The 21,636-nt window shown below is 35.2% G+C and overlaps 1 protein-coding gene across 3 annotated transcripts in view; it reads left to right on the top strand.

The window, feature by feature from the left end:
• Positions 1-21,636, top strand: part of NIPBL (NIPBL cohesin loading factor) — a 152,523-nt gene that overhangs the window by 42,685 nt on the left and 88,202 nt on the right. For all 3 annotated transcript variants that reach the window (XM_062598964.1, XM_062598962.1, XM_062598963.1), the window contains exons 2-4: positions 16,994-17,137; positions 19,830-19,995; positions 21,159-21,289. In XM_062598964.1, coding sequence (XP_062454948.1) covers positions 17,074-17,137; positions 19,830-19,995; positions 21,159-21,289 — 361 coding nt within the window. In that variant the 5' untranslated portion in view covers positions 16,994-17,073. The remainder of the gene's footprint in view (positions 1-16,993; positions 17,138-19,829; positions 19,996-21,158; positions 21,290-21,636) is intronic.

Genomic DNA, 21,636 nt, shown 5'->3' with positions numbered 1-21,636 from the left:
TACTTGTCTTTATTGTCTTTTTACTTTTAAGTCTCTTGAATTAATGGATAGAGGAAGCTTTATGTAATGGCCTTTTTCTTTCTTTTTTTTTACTATGTCCTTTCACAGTGCTAGTTTCATTAATGAAAGAAATTATCCTTTTATATCCTCTGTTTTTTCTTGGAAAGCCATTAATTAATTGATAACCTACTGGGGAACTTGGTTTTATCTGTATTTCTGCTTTTGAGCTGCTTGTGCAGTGAGAGTTTACAAAACACTGTAGTAAAGAAGATTCTTACCATCATAACTGAATTGCTGCTGACCATCTATTTCAACTGGATTCTTCTGAATCAATAGAATCTAGTACAAGTTTCTTTAATGAGACTTCAAGATTACTATGTGGTCATTCAAAAAGGTGGTATCTATAGCAATCTAACATCAACTTTAAAATTCTTAAGTGGATTAGTGGAAATTTTGTGACAACTTTCTGCCACAGAGGAAGACAGTATTTCTGGCTTAAAGGCCATATCCTACCGTCATTAGGTGTGCAGTCTGCATTGATACTTCATTTTGATTAAAAAAAAAAAAAAAAAAAACGTTAACAGCAAAAAGCGGTATTTAGATTTATGCATGATTTCACTGTAATAGAGTATGTATTAGTTCCAAAGATAAAATGTACTATTGTAAAAGATAGTACTAATATCTCATGAAAACTGAGTAAGGTTGTAAAGTGGTTCTTACATATAACATTAAAAAAAAGTTGCATTTTGTTGTATTTCAATGGAGTTTAACACTAATTTTTGTACTTATTGATATAGTTAGAATATAATCATATAAAAAAAACTCTAAAATACATCTGTGATGTGTTGTCTTCAGTTTTCACACTTGATCTGTTGGGGCGGGAGGGAAAGGAGAGAGATGTTTGGTCTCCTAAATGTTTTTCAAAATAAATCTGTGCCCTAAATAACTGCAAAGGGAAAAGACCTGTGGGAGGTTGGGAATGTGAACTTTTCCAGTTTCCTAAAATTTTCTTCTCAAATTGTTTTCCTCCAGATTTTATTTTTGTATGCTATACAATAGGAGTTCAGCTTTCCTTTAATATGAGAAACCTTTTTGTCTGACTGTATTAACAAGGATTAAGGTTTTTCTTACTGAATTTACTTCAAAAGAGGTAGGGAAGCTTAATGGAAATCTTATAGGAGTCATTGACTGTTCACAGCTTTCCAGGATTACCTGTCTCTGCAATAACCTGGGTGTTGAAATTGAACTTTTGCACTTTGTTATACTTTAGATAGCAAAATTGAACTAAGAGAATTTGGAATCAATCCTTCTTCCATCTTTTTTCAAAATCTCTAGTAAAGAGAAATTCTGAAAGAACGCCCTATTCTTCCAAGAAGATCTGATAAAGGCATTCCTAAAGGCCAGAATCTTAAGCTACGTTTTTGTTTTTAGTTTAGGACATACTGTTTCACTGAAGCTTTGGCTGGTGTATTGTCAAGTTTTATTTGATAAATACAACAATTTAACTTGGGAGAAAGTATTCACTTGCTAAGTCCTACTAGAAGATTGAGTTGAGTTGAGGGAAGTCACTAAAGGGCAGTCAGATGGTCTTCACAACCTGCCGCATACATTTCTAAAACAGCTGCCAAGTCTGTGATCATTGCTTTGAGGCTAGCAAAGAAGCTTCAGGCATGTTTCATGCAGTAAATGTTACCTAGGAAGAACCAAGTCTCTGACTAAAACGTTTCTTCAGGGCTTTGGAAGCAAACCTCTTCCGTGAGAATCTGTATGGTGTCAGTTAGAAATGGTACCTGAACAGATGAAAAAATATCTTATTCGTTGATCTTAAAGAAGGGTTTCCAGAAAAGAGGAAAATTTAGGAACAGAGAGATTTTCATCCTTGTCTAACACTGCATCTTGTTGCAAATAGTCTGATCTTACTGGGGCTCTTCATCTCTCTTTTCGTTTATAACGAAGTTTTGGGCGTTGTAGTTGAGATTTTGCTCTTTTTATTTTATCTTCTTGTTTGCAAATTGTATTGCATGCTCTACAAAAGAGGAGGAATGGCATGCAGAGGAAAGTACAACAAAAACAGAGAATAAAGTAGTTAGCCTTGATTGGATAGTGATTGATAACATATTTTAATGATAATGTCATGTTATGCTGTGTTTGGGACTCAGTTTTGCAGTGTATCCTGTACTATTCAGGGGTTAGTGTCTCGTCGGTAAAGCTTTACACATGTATTAAATGAAAATTGAAACAAATAGGAGTTTTATATTTAAACTTGTAACACAGATTGGCAATTTATTATAGTACACTATTATTATTATTGCTTTTTTCATTTCGAATAGGCACAGCTTTAATAGTTGGATATGGAGTTCTGGAGGATGAACATACCTATTTTTCATGCTGGTTGAATAAATGTAGTGGTTGTTTTAAAACTATAGCTACAGTCTAATTGAGGAAATTTTAAAAGTTGAATCCTTGGGTCCAATCCTTGTGTCTAGTCCAGCTGATACATCTGGTTCCAGAGTGTTTTTTTTTTTTTTTTTTTTTTTTTTTTTTTAACCAAAGCTCTTCATATTTGTCAAAGCAAGAATAGGAAGCCTATGGCTCAGATGGAGTACTGGCAGCTAAAGTTAAAGCTAGAAGCTGAATCTTTTCCATTTCCATGAATTAATGAATAGAATAGTGATGACTTTGCTTCCACTGGTCCCTTAGGAAGATATGCCTCTCACGTGGATACTTCCCATTCTGTTTAAAAAGACCACTCCTGTTAGAGATGTTGAGCTACTCATTTCTTTTTGCAAAATGCATTTAATAAGTCTCTGTGATTTGGGTTTTTTGTTTTTACTTGCAGTAAAAAGTTTGGGAGTGTCTTCAAATGTGACTGTTCAGTGTACATTTCAACACTTTAATATCAAGGAAATAACTTAATTTCTGACTTTCATTTATCTGAGACACTAACAAGATTAAAAGCCAAAAGTAAAAACTGCAGGAGGCAATAGCTTTGGGAAGCTAGTAGACTTAAGAGTAAAATTAACTCTGCAGATTTAAGTGCAACTTCTGAATTTCTCATGCTCTTTTACCCTGTGATGATTTTTATAATTGTTTGTTGCATTAGAGGGGTTATTCAGACTTACTGGATGGCAGCATTTTAGAGATCAACATGTGAACCTAGCTACCATGTATCAGACGGCTTTTACTGAGTCCTTGCTGACTCAGATGAAAGATATTCAGTCAATAACGAAGAGCATGCATAGACTGTAACTTGCTACTCTGATGTGTGGTTATGTATCAGTGCATAGTAACTTCCTCAGTGTGAGGACTTGCTCAGTTTGTCACCATAGAGAGGTTACTGTGATGAACTTCAGTAGAAGTTTTTGTTCTTCTATTGTCAATTCTAAGATTATAAATATTAGATGCAACTGTCTTTGGAGCCTTTGTAATCTGAAAGTCTAGCTACTTTTCTTTAAAATTGAAATAAAATGCCTACCTTTAGAAAAGGAGTAGAACAAAAATAGAGCATGCTGCAATTATTGAAAATATTAACCTATATTCAAGTTGCTTAATGGCTTGTTTACCCTTCTGTCTTTGGAATAGGGAGCCTCAGATTTGGGGAAATAGTTTTTTCCCCAACTTAATAAAATTTATTGTCTAAATGACTGAATTGTCTTTGGATTTATTTTGTTGTAGAACAAGTTAGGTAGTTAGATGCCATATAAAATGAAGATTAAGGAAAATTAAAATGTACAGTCAATTTGAGTACACTGATTATTTTGGGAGAAAAGTACAGTGAGGTATGCAAAATCATGGGTCCATGAACACAGTAGTAGTCCTCTATTCCTTCCTTCCTCAAAGAAAAAATAAAAGAAGGGAAAAGGAGTATATGCAGTGTCTTTTGTGTATGCTTTCCTGTATTTGTTGCCATTGACTATGTACCTACCTTGTAATATAAGGCATTGTTTAGTTTGGTGGCGAGTAGTTGCAGTGTTAGCTTGATGGTAATTCTTATTCCCATCAGATTCTGAAGTGACTTGTTTTCTGCTGTTCGTAGTGCTGCATACTGAAAGGCAGACCTCTACAGAAATATCCTCGTGGTCACAGATCATGTTTTAGGGAGAAATGGGAATAATACCTAAGCTGTGGACACAAGAAAAACAATGAGTAGCTGGGGAAGGAGAAAGGCATGCCAGGAAACAGCGAGGTTGTGTGTTGTGCCTTCAGTCACATAAAAGCTCTAGTTGTTAGTTTTGGAAAGTATGGCCATCTTGTCTTCCTTCTGTCTTAATCTTCGTGCCATCATTTCGGTCAGCAGCAGTGCCGTTCCTAAAGAACAAGAGAATACCGGTTGTAACTACTGATCACACGTGTCTATACTCACTCTTCCTTCCACCTTCTCCCACTTCCATCTCCTCCTACAGTCCCTTTGCACACGTGTGTGTGCACACCTGTCTGAGAAACTGAGCTGCTGCTTTCTAACTCTTTGCAGTCCTCTCATCCTTGGCAATTGTGAAAATGAGCTCAAGAAACATAGACCTTCAAAAAATAAATTTTGGATGTGGGGAAAAAGATTTGAGAAGGTCAGCTTATCTGGTTAGTAAATCTTAGTGTGTTTCCTGGAGTGTTCTGTAAGCTCTTTGGCCTTTTTTTGTCTACTCTAGCCTTGCATATTCTGGAATTGTTGTGAAAGTAGGAGTAGCAGTTACAAAAGTGTTGTGTTCTGTGTGTAGTCTGTAAATGAAATGAAAAAAGAAAATATGTTTATCCCTTTCTGAAAACAGATGCAAAAGCCTCAGTTGAGGCAAATTCTGTTGAGGAGGGACATGAAAGCAAATAACATACTCAGTTCAGAAGATTTTTTAAAAACATATGAAACAGTACACTTGGTGCTGCTATTCATCAATGTATACTTTTAGCACAGTTCCTCAGTGGGAAAGTTTCTCAGTTATGCTTTGTGTCAGGGATTAGGGTCTTGTTTTGCTGTTACGTGAAAGTAAAATCTGCTGTTGGTCGCCCACAATTTAATCTCTTTGGAAACCAAGTAAAACACTGTAGGTCATACAGTAGTGTGCAATGGTTTTGACGTTGTTCTCCTGCTACATTAAAAATGCTGCAATTTTGGAATGTTTTTGTGAATCTTCTGTTTTCCTTTGTTTTACCCATTTTATTCTGATATTGATAAACTTATGCCAGAGGTATCCTTAGGATAGAAATTTACCATGTGAAACTTATATTTGTTGAAAAAGATAAATTTAAGCTTCATCATAGATGTATTGTGTTCAGCTGAACTATTTGAAGTGTTAGCTTATCCCTCTATATCCAAATAATTAGAAAAAGAAGGCTTGCTTAAATCTTGTCTATGTAAGGACAGCTAAGGCTTTTAATATAAGTTTACAGGAGGAATGAATTTTAAGTGGATTAACTGAGCCACATTAAACATTGAGTTGATTTTCTTATTCAGATGTAATAGCTTGAATTGAGGTTTTGTGTTTGTTTTACTGTAAAATTATGTTGCATTGAATTAACTCTACCTAAACTGAAAGGAAGATGTCCAAACTGTTTTGAAGTAGTTTAATCTGTTAAAAATATTACAGATTAAAGTTCTTAGTAGCTTCTCTGTGTAAGGAGATGTGCTTCAAAGTAATATTCTTCATTGTACCTGCTTTATACTAGCTAGGTTGTAGTAGTCCTGTCCAGATCTATAAAAAGCTATTGCTTTGCTCCAGATTATTATTGCTACAGGTGTGCTTTCCTTATTGACAGGTGTTCAGTGTCCTTTGCGTTGCTGCTGGGCCTGTGCCTTGTAGAGTTATCCCCACAAATACGTGGTGGTATATCTAGTGGGAATGAGCTGTGTGTTTAACATGGAGAGGTCAAACATTAAAAATCCCCAAGCCTTTTTGTGTGAGGCCATCATAATTTTCAAATTCCATCTTATTGTTATTGCCGGAACATTTGCTTATGCTGTTATGCTGGTAATTTAGGAGAACCTGGAAGTTAGGACGTTCAGGCTTAATTGTCATGATCAAAGACCGCAAGCAGCTTTGCAAACCAATTGCTGCGCTTTGTAACACAGGTAACTTTGGTAGTTTTGATTTAGATTTTTGTGATATCTACAGCCTATCAAGAGTAGGATATGGAACACGATTAATAAGATTGAAGAGCTGCTGCTTTAGAGAAATGCTTTTCTTGGAACTACATCTCTCCTTGCAACACTGTTTCTGAACTTAAAAACTTCTGTTGAGTTTGTGCTGCAGACTAGAAACATCAGCAGTGGCAGCAAAATTTCAGGATAACATAGGATACTTTCCTGGGGAACTATGTGAATCCTTCCCCAGACCTGCAGAGACTGTACAGCAGTATAATAATTTTCTTAGCAGTTGAGAAAAGTGATTCTTATCAGCTAGTCCCAGCTGTTCTTGGTTAGCTGGTAGTCATTTGAAAATAGTTGATTAACAGTAACTCCAACACAGTGCCTCTAGAGGTTGTGTGCTTTATGCCTTAACGCTTATTAATAATTTTCCGTACATGGACTTTCCCAGCTGCAGTCTTGATTTGTTTCCTACGCAATGCCTTTGAGTTCATAGGCAGAAAAGAGTCTTCTACCACTGTGCTCTAAAAGTTTAGTTGACTGTAAGATTCATACAAAAAAAAAAAAAAAAAGCCTTTAGTCACAGGACTCTGTATGCTCTTGGGCAAAAGAGAGACCTTTGTACAAACATCACTAGTCAGCCGAGTTAAGGACTAAATATCCTTATTTTACATGCTTGTTAATAATGTCTGTATTAATAATGATAGTAATAATGACTGTCTGGAAGCTTCTGTTTAAAGAAAAAAAAATAAAACAAACCAAACAACACCCCCACCCCCTGTGAAATAAAAAGTCAGGGACTCCTGACAGTAATAATACTTTTGGGGTCACAAAATTGTGGAGCTCAACATTTTCAGGATTGCTAAATTGTACAGGATGTGCCAAAAAGTTTTATGTAATCTTCACTTTTAGAATATAAATGCTAACTAAAATTAGTTACTAAAAGATGAAATTTTTCATATGTTTGAAGTCTGTTTTGCATAGTTATTTCAGTTATTTTTTAGTTATTAGACATGAACTCTATATTTGTTGAAAAGAGACATTTGCTGTCATGTGTTTAATCTTTCCAAACAATGCATTTTTGCAAGGTGTTCATAATCTTTATTAAGATATTTTATTGCATTCAGTATTTTGTGATTTTTTTTTACATTAGAAAGAATAAATATTTCGTTCATCTAAACTTACATTGTTCATGCAATATAACCTTTTGTAAAATGAACCAACCAGAACAAATTTTGGATAGTCAAATCCTACAAAATTACACAAATAATGGTAATTGTGAAAATGCATATAATAGGATACTACAACCAGAGTTCTCCATGTGGTTCTGCCTGTGGTCAGTAGAAACACTTAATTTATTTAATGTTTTCCGCCAAGTGATCATGACACTGGTCACAGATGTCAGTATCTCCCTCTAACTTTGGAAAGCGTCAGCTAATTTCAGTTGTTCTAGGTGAAGTAGAAGTCTCAGTGACGGTAAGTTTGAAAACTGGTTTTAGGTAGAAGAGTTTCTAATGTCTCCACTGAGGAAGAAACCATAGCATGTGCTGTCTTTCCCCCATCTAGCAGCTGAGAGATCTGGGAGTGGATTTTATGCGAAGGAGGAAACCAACAAAGAACTGTCATAGAGCATCTGGATGGAGGAGGTTGCGTTATAGTGGCAAGGGGACGAGCAGACCTAATATCTAATTTCCTAATTTCTTATGGATACCTCATCCATAAGAAAAATATCTTGCTACCTCCACCACTGTGGAACAACTCCCTTAAATGTTCGTGGAGCTTAAGGTGAAAAACAGGCAACAAGATGAGTAGCAGGACAAGGGGAATAATATATCACTGATTTGGGTAGTAAAACTAGTATCAATAGTAATTACACTATAAAAAGTAGTGAGCTGCTTTTGAAATGTGACCAGAAATGTTATGATAGTGCAACTGTTTCTCAGTGTTCATTAAGGAAGCTTTGGGTTATTATAATTGTTTTCTAAAGCTAATTTAATGAAAAAGAAGAGAAAAATGGTTTGACAGCAAGACGTGCAAAATCAGCGGATGCCTCATAAGGTTATCTCATCCTTGTTTTGTTTTATAAAGGTTATGAATCTTCAAAAAGAAATCAAGGTCAGAAATGCAACATTAAAAAATTGGAGAGAGAAAACAAAAAAGCCTGTTTTTTGGTCCAGAGTTTAGTCACTTGTTTTTCAGCTATCTCCAGTTAAGATCCAACCTGGTAAAGGAAAGGAAAGTCTTCAAAATATAAGTAAACGTAAGCACACAACTGCCTTTAGAAAATGGCAGCATTATTACAAAATAACATAAATGAGGCATTGAAGAAAAAGTTGAAAAGCAAGGTGCTATTTCCTCTCTTGTACCTTGATCACAGCTGTTTCAGTAACCAAGACAATACGGGTGGCCACCTGCAGTACTCTGAATGTACTCTAAGAAAGAGGACCTTTTGGCAAACCCTTTTAATTGCGCTTGTTCTTATACACAGGTCTTAATTATTTTCTTTCAATGAAATGAACTGTACCTAATATCAGCCACTACTTGCCTGTGTCCAAAACAGCAAAAGGGCTGCGCTCACCAAAAACAGCACAGATGCAGATGTAGTTTTTAGTTGCAATAAAACTTGTGCATGTAAGCTGCATTATCGATGGGAAATAAAGTGCATGAACTGCTTGAGTCATTTAGATTTTTCCCTTTCTGTTTGTGAATTTCTCAGCTATATTTAATATCACAAAGTTAGGTCTTCACATGTTAATTAAACGTTAGCTTCTGAAAGATAATTTACTACATTTCAGTAGCATCAGAATCTTTGACGTAAAGAGATAGACTCCTAAAGAGGATATTTATGAGTTAAGTTTGAAAAGATGTGAAAGGAGAAATAAAAAACTTCCTGAGTAACTGAATTCTACCTGACAGAAGTTTTAGCTGCTTTATTCTGTAGAACTGGTGAGCGTAACTACCCTAAAAGGTATTTCATGTCTAATGGCAATTAACATTATTTTTCCTGCAAAAATTTAATGAATTTGTTTTACAGTGTGTCTTTTAAAAACATAAATCTTTTTTTTTTTCCAGTTTTTGCATTTTTGGCTACCTTAGCAAGATTTGATCTTATATTACTTTTTTAATGGGGAAGAACCTGGTATTTTGTTTTAGAGTCAGTTACAGTGTTACTTCACATGTTTTAAGAAGACAGCTGAGCTGCCATAACAATAAGACTCTCTAAACAGATTCTGCTCTGCCTTCATTCTCTAATGAAATAGCAGGAAATATGCTTTCCTGTGGAACAATATTTCTGGTTATTTACCTCACTCTGTGGATACATTGGGCATTTTCCATAAAAATCAATAACTCTGGGATTTCCATTTTCCAGTCTGGCTGAAAGAAGTTATATTTTTTTGATCATCAGAACACTTATTTATAAAATAATTTGATTTTCTTCAGAATTCTTGAACAGGTTGTAATGCGTAAATGAATAGGCTTTTACTCGCTTAAAATCTATTTTTGTATGGAAGACTTGCAATATTTTTTTTGAAATGGGCTTCTGCTTCTGAGTTCTTAATATTAAGGCACCAGAATTAAGTATTTAAAGTGTTGTTTTTAAATGCATTTAAAACTTGGTAGGGCTGTACAGTGCACTGTTCATAAGTACTTTTTAATTTTTGTATGAAATAAAATTAATAGATAGGAAGAATTTCCTGTGTTTAAAAAAGGCCCTAATGCTGGTAGGCACCTATCAGGAAATGATGTTCTAATGCATTTTCACCATTTGTAACTGTGAGATAGCAAGAAAGGTCAACATTTCCTGCTAGACATTCACATAGTTTAGATCTAGGAAACTAGAATGATCTCATAGATACCTGCTGTCTGCACATGGCTTCGTTTGATTTATTGTGGTGGTCTGATTGTGTCAGTTTTTCCCTCCGCAAGAGTAATTGCAGGTGTAAAGCACAATTAACACTTTATTTTAGTTTATCCTAGTAGAAGCTGTACATGTACTCCGCATGCGTGTTCTTCAGATGCACGCTCTTTGGGGGGGGGGGGGGGGGGGGAAATAGAAAGCTTGCACATAAATTTTTTAGCATGCAAGTTAAGATCTTTTCACGACACCCCTCGTACTTGATATGCTTCCATCACCTTTCCTGGTATTTCTGCTGCTATTTACTGTGGGGTCAGTGCCACCAGCAGCGCGTGGGCAGCAGATCTCAGTCATTGGTGCTTAACAGACCAGAGGATGGTGGCAGCAGCCGCGAGAGGAAGCAGCTGGTTGCTCTAGAGCCTTTCTAAAGGTTGCTTCGTTATCTGAAAGCAACTTAGCATTGGTCCAGCACAGAACTTTTCATTAAGGTTTCTTTTCTTATGGTAGTTAATTACAGTGATTTGAGCAGCTACTTTTGGAGTAGTTTAGGAAAATGCGTTGTATTCGTAGTGGTTTAGAAATGATTTTAGATAATTTTTATCTCAGGCTTTTAAATTTTGCTTTGTCAACATCACTCAATTTTTCCAGTGGCTGATCACCCCGTGAAGCAGACGTGTGGGTTTCACTAGTACTGTGAAATGGGTCTGTTCTTGTGCTTCTCAGAATTCTGTAGCTGTATTTTCAAATTTAATTACTTTGTAGCTAATATTGTGGAAGATGAGAGTACTCTGTATATAGTGTGAAGTGATTTTTTTCCCTTTTTTTTAATATTACTGATGTATTTTCCTGTGTTTTTATTACTTTATTTTATTACACCCTCCTGCCAGTTGGTGCATATCTGGTGCCTTTGTAGTTTCTCCCATTACTTCTTTTAAACATAGACATCTACTTCAAAGATTAATTACAGTTTTCTCTAATACATTTTTTTTGGGCTGAGTTTGAATTGGTGTTAAGAAACTATAATTTTTTAAAAAGTGAATGCCTGTATGCATATATGTATAATTTGTATATGTACATGTGTGTAGGCTTTTTTCCATATAAGTTAAGTGCTAGACTGTGTTTTGCAGCCATATATCCTTCCTTTGTGTTTCTGAAAGCATTTAGATCAGAGGCATGTAACATAGGTACTGTTGTTGTATAAACTGCAGCGCTGGTTTGGGAATCAGAAATACGCCCTCTTGTGGGTAAATCTGTGCAATTCATTCAGTCAGTGTCTTACTGGAATGAAAACTAGAGGATATTCATTCATTCTCTCCCTCTGCCTCCTGCCCTCTCTGTCCTTCCTTAGGTGAAAACCTTTTGATTGCAAAATGTGGAAATATAAAACTACCTATGAGGAAAGGCTTTAGATTTGTAATAGCACGTTTGCTGATGTAAAAGAAAATAAAAAGCCCACTGCTCATTTAACAGTTAATACATGAGCAGTGCTAGTTTACTTTGCCCAGTTGCAGTAATCAACTTTGATCATGGTGCTGTGATTACATCAATACAATGCTGTTCTGCTTATAAGAAGTGAAAAACGCTTTTTAGATGGACTGAAAAATATGGAAAAGGTTACAGAATCTAAACTAAATAAAATCAGACTATATATAAAGCTTTTGAATAGAATGCTTTTAAAAAGAAAAAGATACAGAGACCTAATACCATAGTCTTCCTTTAAACTTAATTCATCTAGTTTTATCTTTAATATACTTTTCAGAAATATATTAGATCAGTCACATATCGATGTTACTTTGTAAATCTAAAGATATAGCAAGTTTAGGAATACACTAGAGGATGGGAAATTAAACACTGAATTCTTGAGTGAATGAATATTGAATTCTTGAATGCAAAGCTTCATTACTTGTCTGTGTGTTACTACTGAGCTGATGTATAACTGTATAAAAACATGTTCTTCCCTTTATTCTGTTTTACACTAAACTCATGTACTCAAATAGCTAAGCTACAGAAGATCTGGTATTTTTGTTTAAAATAGAGGAGATCATACTTCAACCCAGAGGAAACATTTCATAAATTCAGGACTTGAACTTCATTTGGTAACCAATGGCCAGAGTCACAAGATTGTTTCACTAAAAGTGAGGTGCTGAAATATCTGAAATAAATTTTGCATAATTACAATTTCTATTGTTTTTCTTGAGTTTTTTCCCTGATTCTGGTCTGTCCTCCTTCAGTGGGTGATTATTGATTCTGCACCTAAATTGTTCACAACTTATTTTCATATTCTTTTCTCCTTTAATTTTATCCATGTCTACCGTTCTCTCTAAAGAGTTTTTTTCTGTTACTCTTACACTACCATTAATGTAATAATGTGGTGAGAAGTGCAATATATGGAGATGAAAGAAGATCCACATGATACAGTCCAGATCATGTCAAATGATATAGTCACCATTTAAAGTAGCCAGTATTTTTCGTGTTACAGATTGTTATGCCAATGACATATTAACTTTAATTTCCACCTTCTTAAACTTCTTAAAAATTTAACTTTGGTAGGAGCTGTGTCTTTGGAATGTTAATATGCCGTGAAGGAGAATTTACATAATTGACAAAAAGGAGGGGGAATAACACACAGAAGTAGCACTTCAGATTTGTATAGATTAAAAAGTTCTGTTGGTACTTTATAGATTCAGTAGCTTAATTAAGATAAGTGCCTAGACTAAACCAGAAACAAGGACCAGTCTCCTGGAGAAAAGAGCTGTCTTGCTTTATGTTTTTACAGTGCTTAGCCTAAGAGACTTGCTAATAATGTGGGGAAAAAGGGGGGGGGAGCTACATCAAGCAGGTGAAGCAAAAGGTAGCGATGACATAATTGCACATACTGTAGTAACAGTGTTCGTTAGATACAGTCTGCCCATTGCAAAGAATGTTGGAAATGAATGTCTGTATTTCACAGTAAAATCAGGTAGCATTTAAGAGATGTCTAAATGGGTACGGGCCAGGTATAAGCCAGGTCCCTTATGAGCTGAATCCTTTGATCTTCAGATGCTCACTTTTTCTGTTTGTTTGTTTGTTTGTTTGTTTGGTTTTTTTTTGTGGGGGGGGAAGACTTTGCATTTAAGCTTTGTAACATAGAAGTTAAGATCTTTTCACAGCAAAAACTGGTATTCAATCTGGTCTATGCTGAAGAATGTTGTCCCCTGCTGTTATGTTGCTGTAACAATACTCTTTTCAGTAGAGCTCAACAGCAATTTAAAACCAAAGTTGTATGACTCATATAGGTTTAAATAATTTTTGAAATACAGGAAAAAATGTTTTTGTATTATCAACTTAATTTCATTTAGTGTAGTTTTGGTATTGATGGCTTCTGAAGGTCTTTCTGAATCAGCAGTTATTTAAATATTTGTTTCTGCATCTTGTAAGATTTGTGGCATTTTATGATCGTTATGTTGCTTTCCAGCAATTATATAAAGAAAGACACCTTTGTTTTAGCAGTAACCTTATTTGAAAACTTTATTATATACATTATTGGATAAACAGGCTGTACGTGAGATATAGTAGGAATAATGGGAGGTTACAGGATAGTTAAATAGGAAATAAATAGGCAAGATGAAAATGATGAAAAAGGATTGGCAGTTATTAAAATATTAAAGCAAATCCAGCAGTAGTTAATCAAGCAAGCTCCTGTTCTTTCTTTGAGAATTCAGCTAGCAGTTTCAGAAGCAGGACTGTGATGAGAAGAAATGGACAGAGTGGAAAGTGAGGCTAGTATTGGGAGGGTTTTTTATTTAAAATACCGAATTAAAAATATTGAAATTGGAAGAGTGCTAAGAACAGGACTGAAAAGCATCTCAAAATTATCAAGTCCCTGCAGTAGGATCAGCATTGGTAAACTACTGACAAATGCTTGTGTAGCTTGAATTTGTAATGACAGTTCTGAGCCTCCTAATAGAAGCCATTCTGCAGTTTTTATTTACTGGTTGATACTGGGGAGAAAATTTCTAACTGGTTATCTGTCTTGTTGAAATTGAAGCCTATTTCTACTTTTTTGTGTCTGTAGTGAATATGAGCAGCAGTTTATTCCTTCCCTCTTTGCAGCTACTTTTTAACCTATATGGATTAATTTGCGTGTCTACTCTAACCTTATCTTTGACTTTCTGTCATTGTAAACGTAGATTCTTTAACATGGTCTCTTTTCTATGGCAGTACAATATCCAACACCATTTGGGTGTTGCATGTAATTTTAGAAACTCTGATAGCAAAGCTTATTCTATTTTTAGTTTGGCCAGTGTTTTTCCTTTTAAAATGCTCTTTCAGCACTTTGAAAACTTCTGGACTTTTTGGAACACAATTCTTTTGAAATATAACTGCACAGAAATGCAGCATTTTGTCACCACAGCTCATCAGTGATACTGTGTAGTACCTTGCATAGCATAAACTTTAATGTTTTTTAATACTACCTTCATTTCCATCTTGGTTTGGCTTCACTTTTTTTGTTGTGTATTATGATATCTGTTTGTATGTTATTCTTAATACATGCTCCCCTTTCACTGTTTGCCTTTCACTGTACAATTCTCTGTATCACTTCCTTTGTGCTCTGTGGTTTCTTCCTCCCTGGAACGTCTTTTACAATATCCAGTGTTTTGGAGAGAACAGTCAGGTTCTAACCAAGGCAGAAGATGCCTTGAAGACCTGCATTGCACATGCATAATGAGTTTCTACTTCTCTGCATTACTCAAGAGCTTTGCAGTGCTTTTAATTTCTTTAACTCAGCTAATTCTAATTAACAGTTTCTTTTTTTTAAAACCTAAAAGTGGAAATACTCCACCAGCAGTAATAGCTACTGTAGAAAGGTGATAATGTAAAACTTTCTAAATATTGGTAAATGTTTATTCTCCTGAACTAATTGTGAGCTACTGCAATGTACAACTTCTTAAACAAATGTTACAGCCAGGAGGAGGAAAAAATCCCTTGTTATCCGTCAGTTAAGCCATTTTTGTCTACTGTGCTGATGCTTTATATTGAAGCACCTGTCCTGCACTGGGCAGTCATTTCCACCTCCCCGACCAACTCTTTGACATTTTGAATTCACTAAATGCATACATTTATGTAGTGCTAAGACCAAAAAAGGATTTACATTAATATGACTGGTTTTGATGTCTGTAGCTTTCCCAGGCTATCAGGATGTAAAATTGAGTTTTTTTCTTATTTTAGTGTTGCCTGCAGAGTTTCTAGTAATACCGACTCCTGACATGGCTTGAGTCAGTTTTGGTACAGCTGCAGTGAGGAGGAGAGATCATCAGATAAGAGCTTTCTGTTGCACACATAATTTATATGTGAAAAGTGTTCTCTAACTACTAAGCGTTCAATGAAAACTTAAATTCTAACAGGGTTATTAGTCCTTGTGGGATGCTGTTGCAGTTGGTTTGTTTTGGTTTTTTAAGGATTACTTATTTATGGAACTGAGAAACCACTGAAATTCTGTGTATATTGGCAACTGTTTCAGGTAAAGAACCTCGCGCAGCATTTGAGACTGCTCTGGGTGTTTGAAGGTTGTTTTCTCCTGGATGAAGAAAACCACACAGTGTATCTATCTGCAGCAGCTTCCTTAACTAAATTTCTGCACCTGTACTCTGCTGTATTTTTAATAAACAAATATAATTTAGGGGTAAGAATGAAACTCTGGCAGGTGCAACAAAGGAAGTTGACTCATTGTCAGTACTGTTTAGCCTCCGTGTTGGGGTGTGTGTGTGTGTGTGTGTATATATTTTTTTTTCCCCAAAGAATTCTATTGTGTATAGATAGAGAAACTTGGAAAAGATAATTTCAGAGGTTCATGAAAAAAAGTTTTCATGAGTGGTAAAAAGACCTGGAACCTCCAGTTTCCTTGTCTTGCTTGAAATCTCTGCAAACTCGTTAGCAGAAATATCCTAATACACCACTGGTTTTGCATAAGAAACAAAGAGTTGATTCTCATAGGAAGTGACAGTGATCTCTTTGGCTTATATATATATTGTATTCGCAAAAATGTTGGTTAGTGAAGTAATTGTAAACAAACCATGATTTCAGCATCTTCAGTAGCCAACATAAATGCTTACCGAAGGTGCCTTTGTACTGTTTCACAAGCTGTTAGTACAGGTGTCTGTCTGAATTCGGTAGAAGTATATGAAGTGCTTTTTCCTTGCTTTGCTTCGCCTGTATGCCTTCGGCCAACTGCACGCGCCGTTTTTGTCCATCGCTAGAGTAACTGTAGTGGATGTATCTTGGTGAGTTTTCGCTGCTTTTGGAACTGCTGTTGAAATTGCTACAGTTAATGAAAACTGAGTGGACAAATGCTTTTTCAGTAGTTGTACGTAAGTCTTGCTGTTCTACAGGAAATACATAAGCTAGTTTAGTGGTGACTAAACCTCTTCCTTCTGTGGTAGTTCCTGGTAGTTGTTTGACCAGATTGTGTTTAATGTTAAAGAGATTCTGAGAGATTTTCAGGTTAATTTTGGAAGAACCACTTCTTTTAAAATACAGTAACGTTCTGTGTTTGTCACTTTGTCTCCTCCTTGAGTATTGTGTCTCTATTAGTCCGTTTACATATACTACTGCTCCTTAGTGTGAAAAATACCTCCATCTGCTAAAGTGAATATAGCAGCTAAGTACTTAAACTGTGGCATGGTGCCATGCTGTGGTATGAACCAACAGAATTTTTGCTACCAATTTTTGAGTTAATTTACCTTTTTTCCTTTCAAAATGAGCCATAAAATTCAGCAAATGTGTTTCAGTTCTCTTGGCTTCTTTATCACACATTGAATATTGGCTTTATAGTGTATAATCTGAGCAAATTTTCTTACATCTTGCATCTTTCTTGAGGAAGGAGTCTGCTTCTGGGACCAGAAGCTTGTCTGTTGATTGTGTAATGCTGTTTGACTATTTAATTATTAGATTGTTATATCTACCTCTGACAAAATTACTGAAGTATGCAGTGGAGGTTATGGTCTACATTTCACTTACATTGTCAAATTTAAAGTTATCTTAAGCAAACTGAGGAGGTTTTTTGTGTATATGTGCTTTTTTTTTAGTGCTTGGGAGATGGGAAGTAATGATAGCTGGCACCTGAACTAAAATATCTGTGTAGGCACTACCATCCCAGAACTTCAGGATGAATGGGGATATGCCTCATGTTCCCATCACTACTCTTGCAGGGATTGCTAGTCTTACAGACCGTAAGTACTCTCTTTTTTTCCCTTTTATCTGTGCTATATTTTTTACATTTTTTGGTAAATACTTATATTTTCAAATATTAAAAATATTTGTATTTTAAAGGTTACTTCTTAAAATGAACTCATTCAAAATTGGATTTGGTATTACAAATGTAAATTTTGTCATAACTTGAATTTTTAAAATATTTACTGAGGGAAATATGCTAATCATAACGTGAGGTAAAATCTGGGGGGGGGGGGGGGGGGAAGCGCTCTTAAGTAAACCTGAAATTTCAAGTGTAGGAATTCGGTTTTTATACGACATATCATTCAATAACACATCTGGGTATTCCATAAATAAGAAAAACATTAAAATGTTTAAAAAACAAAAAACAAAAAAATCCACTCTTTAAAACATACCTCTCATTTTCACTAAAGGGAGAGATTAAACTGATGTTCAGCCAAAGAGACTATGCTGAATATGCTTGAAATCTGTTTCGTTAGCTTTGGACAAGATACAAAGAAAGTTCCTCTAGTTAGCAGGAATGGGTGCAAAGAAAGACTTCTAGAATGGGAAGAAGAAGCTCACAAGGCTTGTATCGTGGCTCTTCAGCCTACAAAAGGAGCAGCTGAGATGTGTACTGTCTTTAAAATATATCTGGAAGACAAAAAGCAGGGGAAAAAAAAACTGTTTATATCAAAAGATGATATTGGCACAAAAATGAATGATTACAATCTGACCAAAAAGAAATGTTGGGTGGAAACTTGAAAAAAGTTTGTCATTACTGTCATGAGATTTGGGAACAACACTTCCCTTATTGGAATTGAGGATCAAGATGCTCGTTGTTTAGGAAGTATGGGAAAGAGTTGATAGCTTAGTTATCTACTGTAATGGGTGATTGGACTCAGTGACCAAGATGCTGCTTCTAATCTCATTTTTATTTGTTATATTGTTGAAATTTGGGAAGAGTTTCAGAGACACACTGGAGAGCGATGCCTAATAACTGAATTTAGTTGCCTACAATAAAAAATTCAGGTGTATTCAAGCGAAAAATAATACTTCATTTCTTACTGATATTCTTAAATGTCAAATTGAAAGATGCTGCTGTGTTATCTGTGTGTTTATATATCTGTGTCTAGTAATGAGCCACTGGGATGCAAAGCATATTAAGTTTCTAGACTATGGTCAATTTTCTAGTATTAAGTATTTGGAGGTAGAGTTCTTAAATTAAAAAAAAAAAAAAGTCAAAATATGTAGTTGATCGAAGTCACTGGCCAAACTCCTGGTCCAAGAATTTTCAAAACACTAAACCACCTTTGGTAGCATTAGCCACTGTAGTAGGTGCAATATGTCTGTATCTGCAGTAATTTTCTTGGTGCTTAGAAACTCAAGAGTAGTTAAAAAAGAAAGACGACTTGTCCCTACCTCCCTGTATTTTTTCTCTACGTGAAAAAAAGAAACTGCAAAGGAAAAGCTTTAATGGTCTGAAAACAGGAAGGGCATGTTGACTAGAGGCTCAATCCGCTATCTGAGTGAAATTTACACTGTTTTAATAAATGCGTGTGTTGTAAAAATAAGTGTGTTTTGCTAACTTTTTATTGGTTTCAGGCACATTCAAGGTAATCTAATGCAATTAATGTAAACAGTTTAAAATATACACTTGTTGAATTTCTGTCTAAATACAGAAATGGCGCACTATATAGGAAAAAATATTACTGTATTTTTTGCACCTCAGAATACAGCATTGTAGTGATAAAGGCACAAAAGCAGAAGAGGCAATCTTAATATTTTACTTAACGCTGCTTTTTCTGAGACTGTTTCTAATGAATCAGTTAAACCTCAGAGCTTTAATCAGCCTTGGAACTTGAAGTCAGAATCATTATTATATGGGACCCATGACAGTGACTCAGCCATATAGCAGCATTTTGGCTTCTTCCATTTTAGTCTTCTCTTGGCTCTATAGTCCTGCACCTGATCTGCTTAGGGCTTCTTGTTTGGTACACTTCCTTGCTGCGCCTGACCTAAGAGTGCGCTGTGAAGGCCTGGTATACTTACTTAAAATCTGATTTAAATGTTGTGATAAGTGCTTTAATTAAACAATTAAATCTTTTTACCGAGCTTTGTGATTAGGTATATTGAGCGAATTGGCATTTTAGTGGTCATGTCAACCGACAGTAGTTGCCTTTTGTTGAGAAGATAGCTTACATAGAAATGAAAGGAACAGGAGAGGAAACTGAGAATTTATGTAATGGCTTAAATTGGGTTCCAGAGTGGGAATGCTAATTATGCATACAGGTGAGAGTAGAAAACTAAGTATGTGCCTAATACAATTACCTTACTATGGGCAACTATGACGATTTTACGTTTCCTTCCTTCCCCTTTTATGGAACACTTTCTGTTACAAGAGAAGACTGTCCTAACATACTTAATATCCATATACTCTGGATAGTTAAAGATGTGTTTTTATTCATAATACTTGCATTAACAGTTAAATATTTAAGTAATATAATTTTAGCACTTGTCTGAGTTATTTTGTTTAAAGCACAGGGTCCACAGGGTGTGTATGTTTGTTTATGATGCAGAATATTCCCTGCATTTCAAATGTAGCTGTTAGGTTTTCTTTCTTAATTGTATGAGGGACTATGATGTATCCATCTTCTGTATGATTGTGTTCTATAAAGTGATTCTAAACTTCTTTCCATGTTCTGATAACAGTTTTGAACCAGCTGCCTCTTCCATCACCTTTACCTGCTACAACAACAAAAAGCCTGCTCTTCAATGGACGGATAGCGGAAGAGGTGAACTGCCTTCTGGCTTGTAGGGATGAAAATCTGGTTTCACAGCTCGTACACAGTCTCAATCAGGTGTCAACAGACCACATGTATGTATTTTAAATTTCAGCTCTTATATCAGAACAGCATCTTTTTTCCTTGAGATTAAAATGAGAAGGATTGAGAAGAAGGATTTCTGTGACAGTCTGAAAATAAGAACATGCATGTTACCATTAGGAGTGCCACTAGGGGAGTACCACTGTGTAACAGTTTCTGTAAATCACAATGTTAGTAATTGTCCAGCAGCCTTATGTGTAACTGGTTTTATTTTGTTTTTTGGGGGGCTTTTTATACATCCACTGCTTTTTACATGCTTGTTAGTTATGAGTGCGTACTCTGCATTTTCGCTTGTGCAATACTGATTTGTGTTCAAGTTTGGTTAATAGTACATATAGAGAAATACAGAGATAGAATAGAATTAGATGCCTAAATTACACAAAGAACTTCCTTAAAAAACCCTTGGCAATTCTGATTAGACCTTGGATGTAAGTATTTTAAGAATTGAATTAGCAAGTATACTAGTGTATCATCTGTTTGTTAAATATGTATTTTATCTTTTCATTTATCCCTGTGGTTTGTTAAATTGGCTTGTCTGGACAGCTCTGTCTTTTTCCTACGTGTTCCAGTCAGTTGTTTTGATCAAACAGAAGTAATTTCTAAAAGTCTTCAAAACAAATAATGAAAGAAAACAAAAGTGCATTTAAAGAAAATCTGTTGCATTTTTGATGGTTCAGAGGGACTGTTGTGATATCACAGATCTCACAGAGTTTCTGTTTTTAAAAATAATATATTTGCAAAGTGTTGGCTGCGACATGAATGCTATGAATTCATGTATGTCTTATTTCTTAATTTCACTCCTACAGTAGTAGGAGTCATTCTTGGTCATTATGCCAAAGTATTCTGCTTTTATGTAGAAGATCAAGATACTAAAGTAGATATAAGAAACTTCGTAATGGTCCGAAAGTGATAGCTGTGTATATGTAGGGGCTTATTAATAGAAAATAATTTTGAAGACTAGCACAAATACTTCTTCTTCCGTGCCATAAGAGAAGGGGAAGAATGAAAAACAGAGGCAGGGAACAGTCTTTTGCAAATTTGTGGGGGTTTTTTTTCCTATATCTTAATAATGAATAGGGTATTTTTACTTGACCTGTAGCTTTTTACAATTTGAAAATGCGGTTGCCTATTTATTTGTTTACTTCCACAATTCCAGAGAATTGAAAGATAACCTTGGCAGTGATGATCCAGAGGGAGATATACCGGTCCTGCTGCAGGCTATCCTGGCAAGGAATCCTAATGTTTTCAGGGAGAAAAGCATGCAAAACAGATACGGGGTACAAAGCGGTAAGGTTTCTGTTTGTTTCTTTCTTTTCTTTGTTTGTTTTAATGATTGCATTTTATATTGTTCTTTAAATTTATGGGACTGAACTTAACCACAAATATATATATGGAGCAGATACATGATATTTGTGCCTTATCTTGTATCTAATAACTATGTCAAGCCATATATCTTAATATCTTCTAAGGGTGATTCTATTAGAGTAAATACGGAAATAAACTCCGGTGGGTACTTTGTAAAGATAATGTTTAATATCACTGACAGTGGTTTGTAGAAGAAGGATTGGTTGGATTTCATTTTTCAATCACTTTATTTGAATTTCTTTGTGGGTCAGTTTCTGTATTTGTCTTAA

The sequence above is a fragment of the Rhea pennata genome, chromosome Z (assembly GCF_028389875.1).
Source record: "Rhea pennata isolate bPtePen1 chromosome Z, bPtePen1.pri, whole genome shotgun sequence".
Taxonomy (NCBI): Eukaryota; Metazoa; Chordata; class Aves; order Rheiformes; family Rheidae; genus Rhea; species Rhea pennata.
This window is presented reverse-complemented; position numbering and strand designations above follow the sequence as displayed.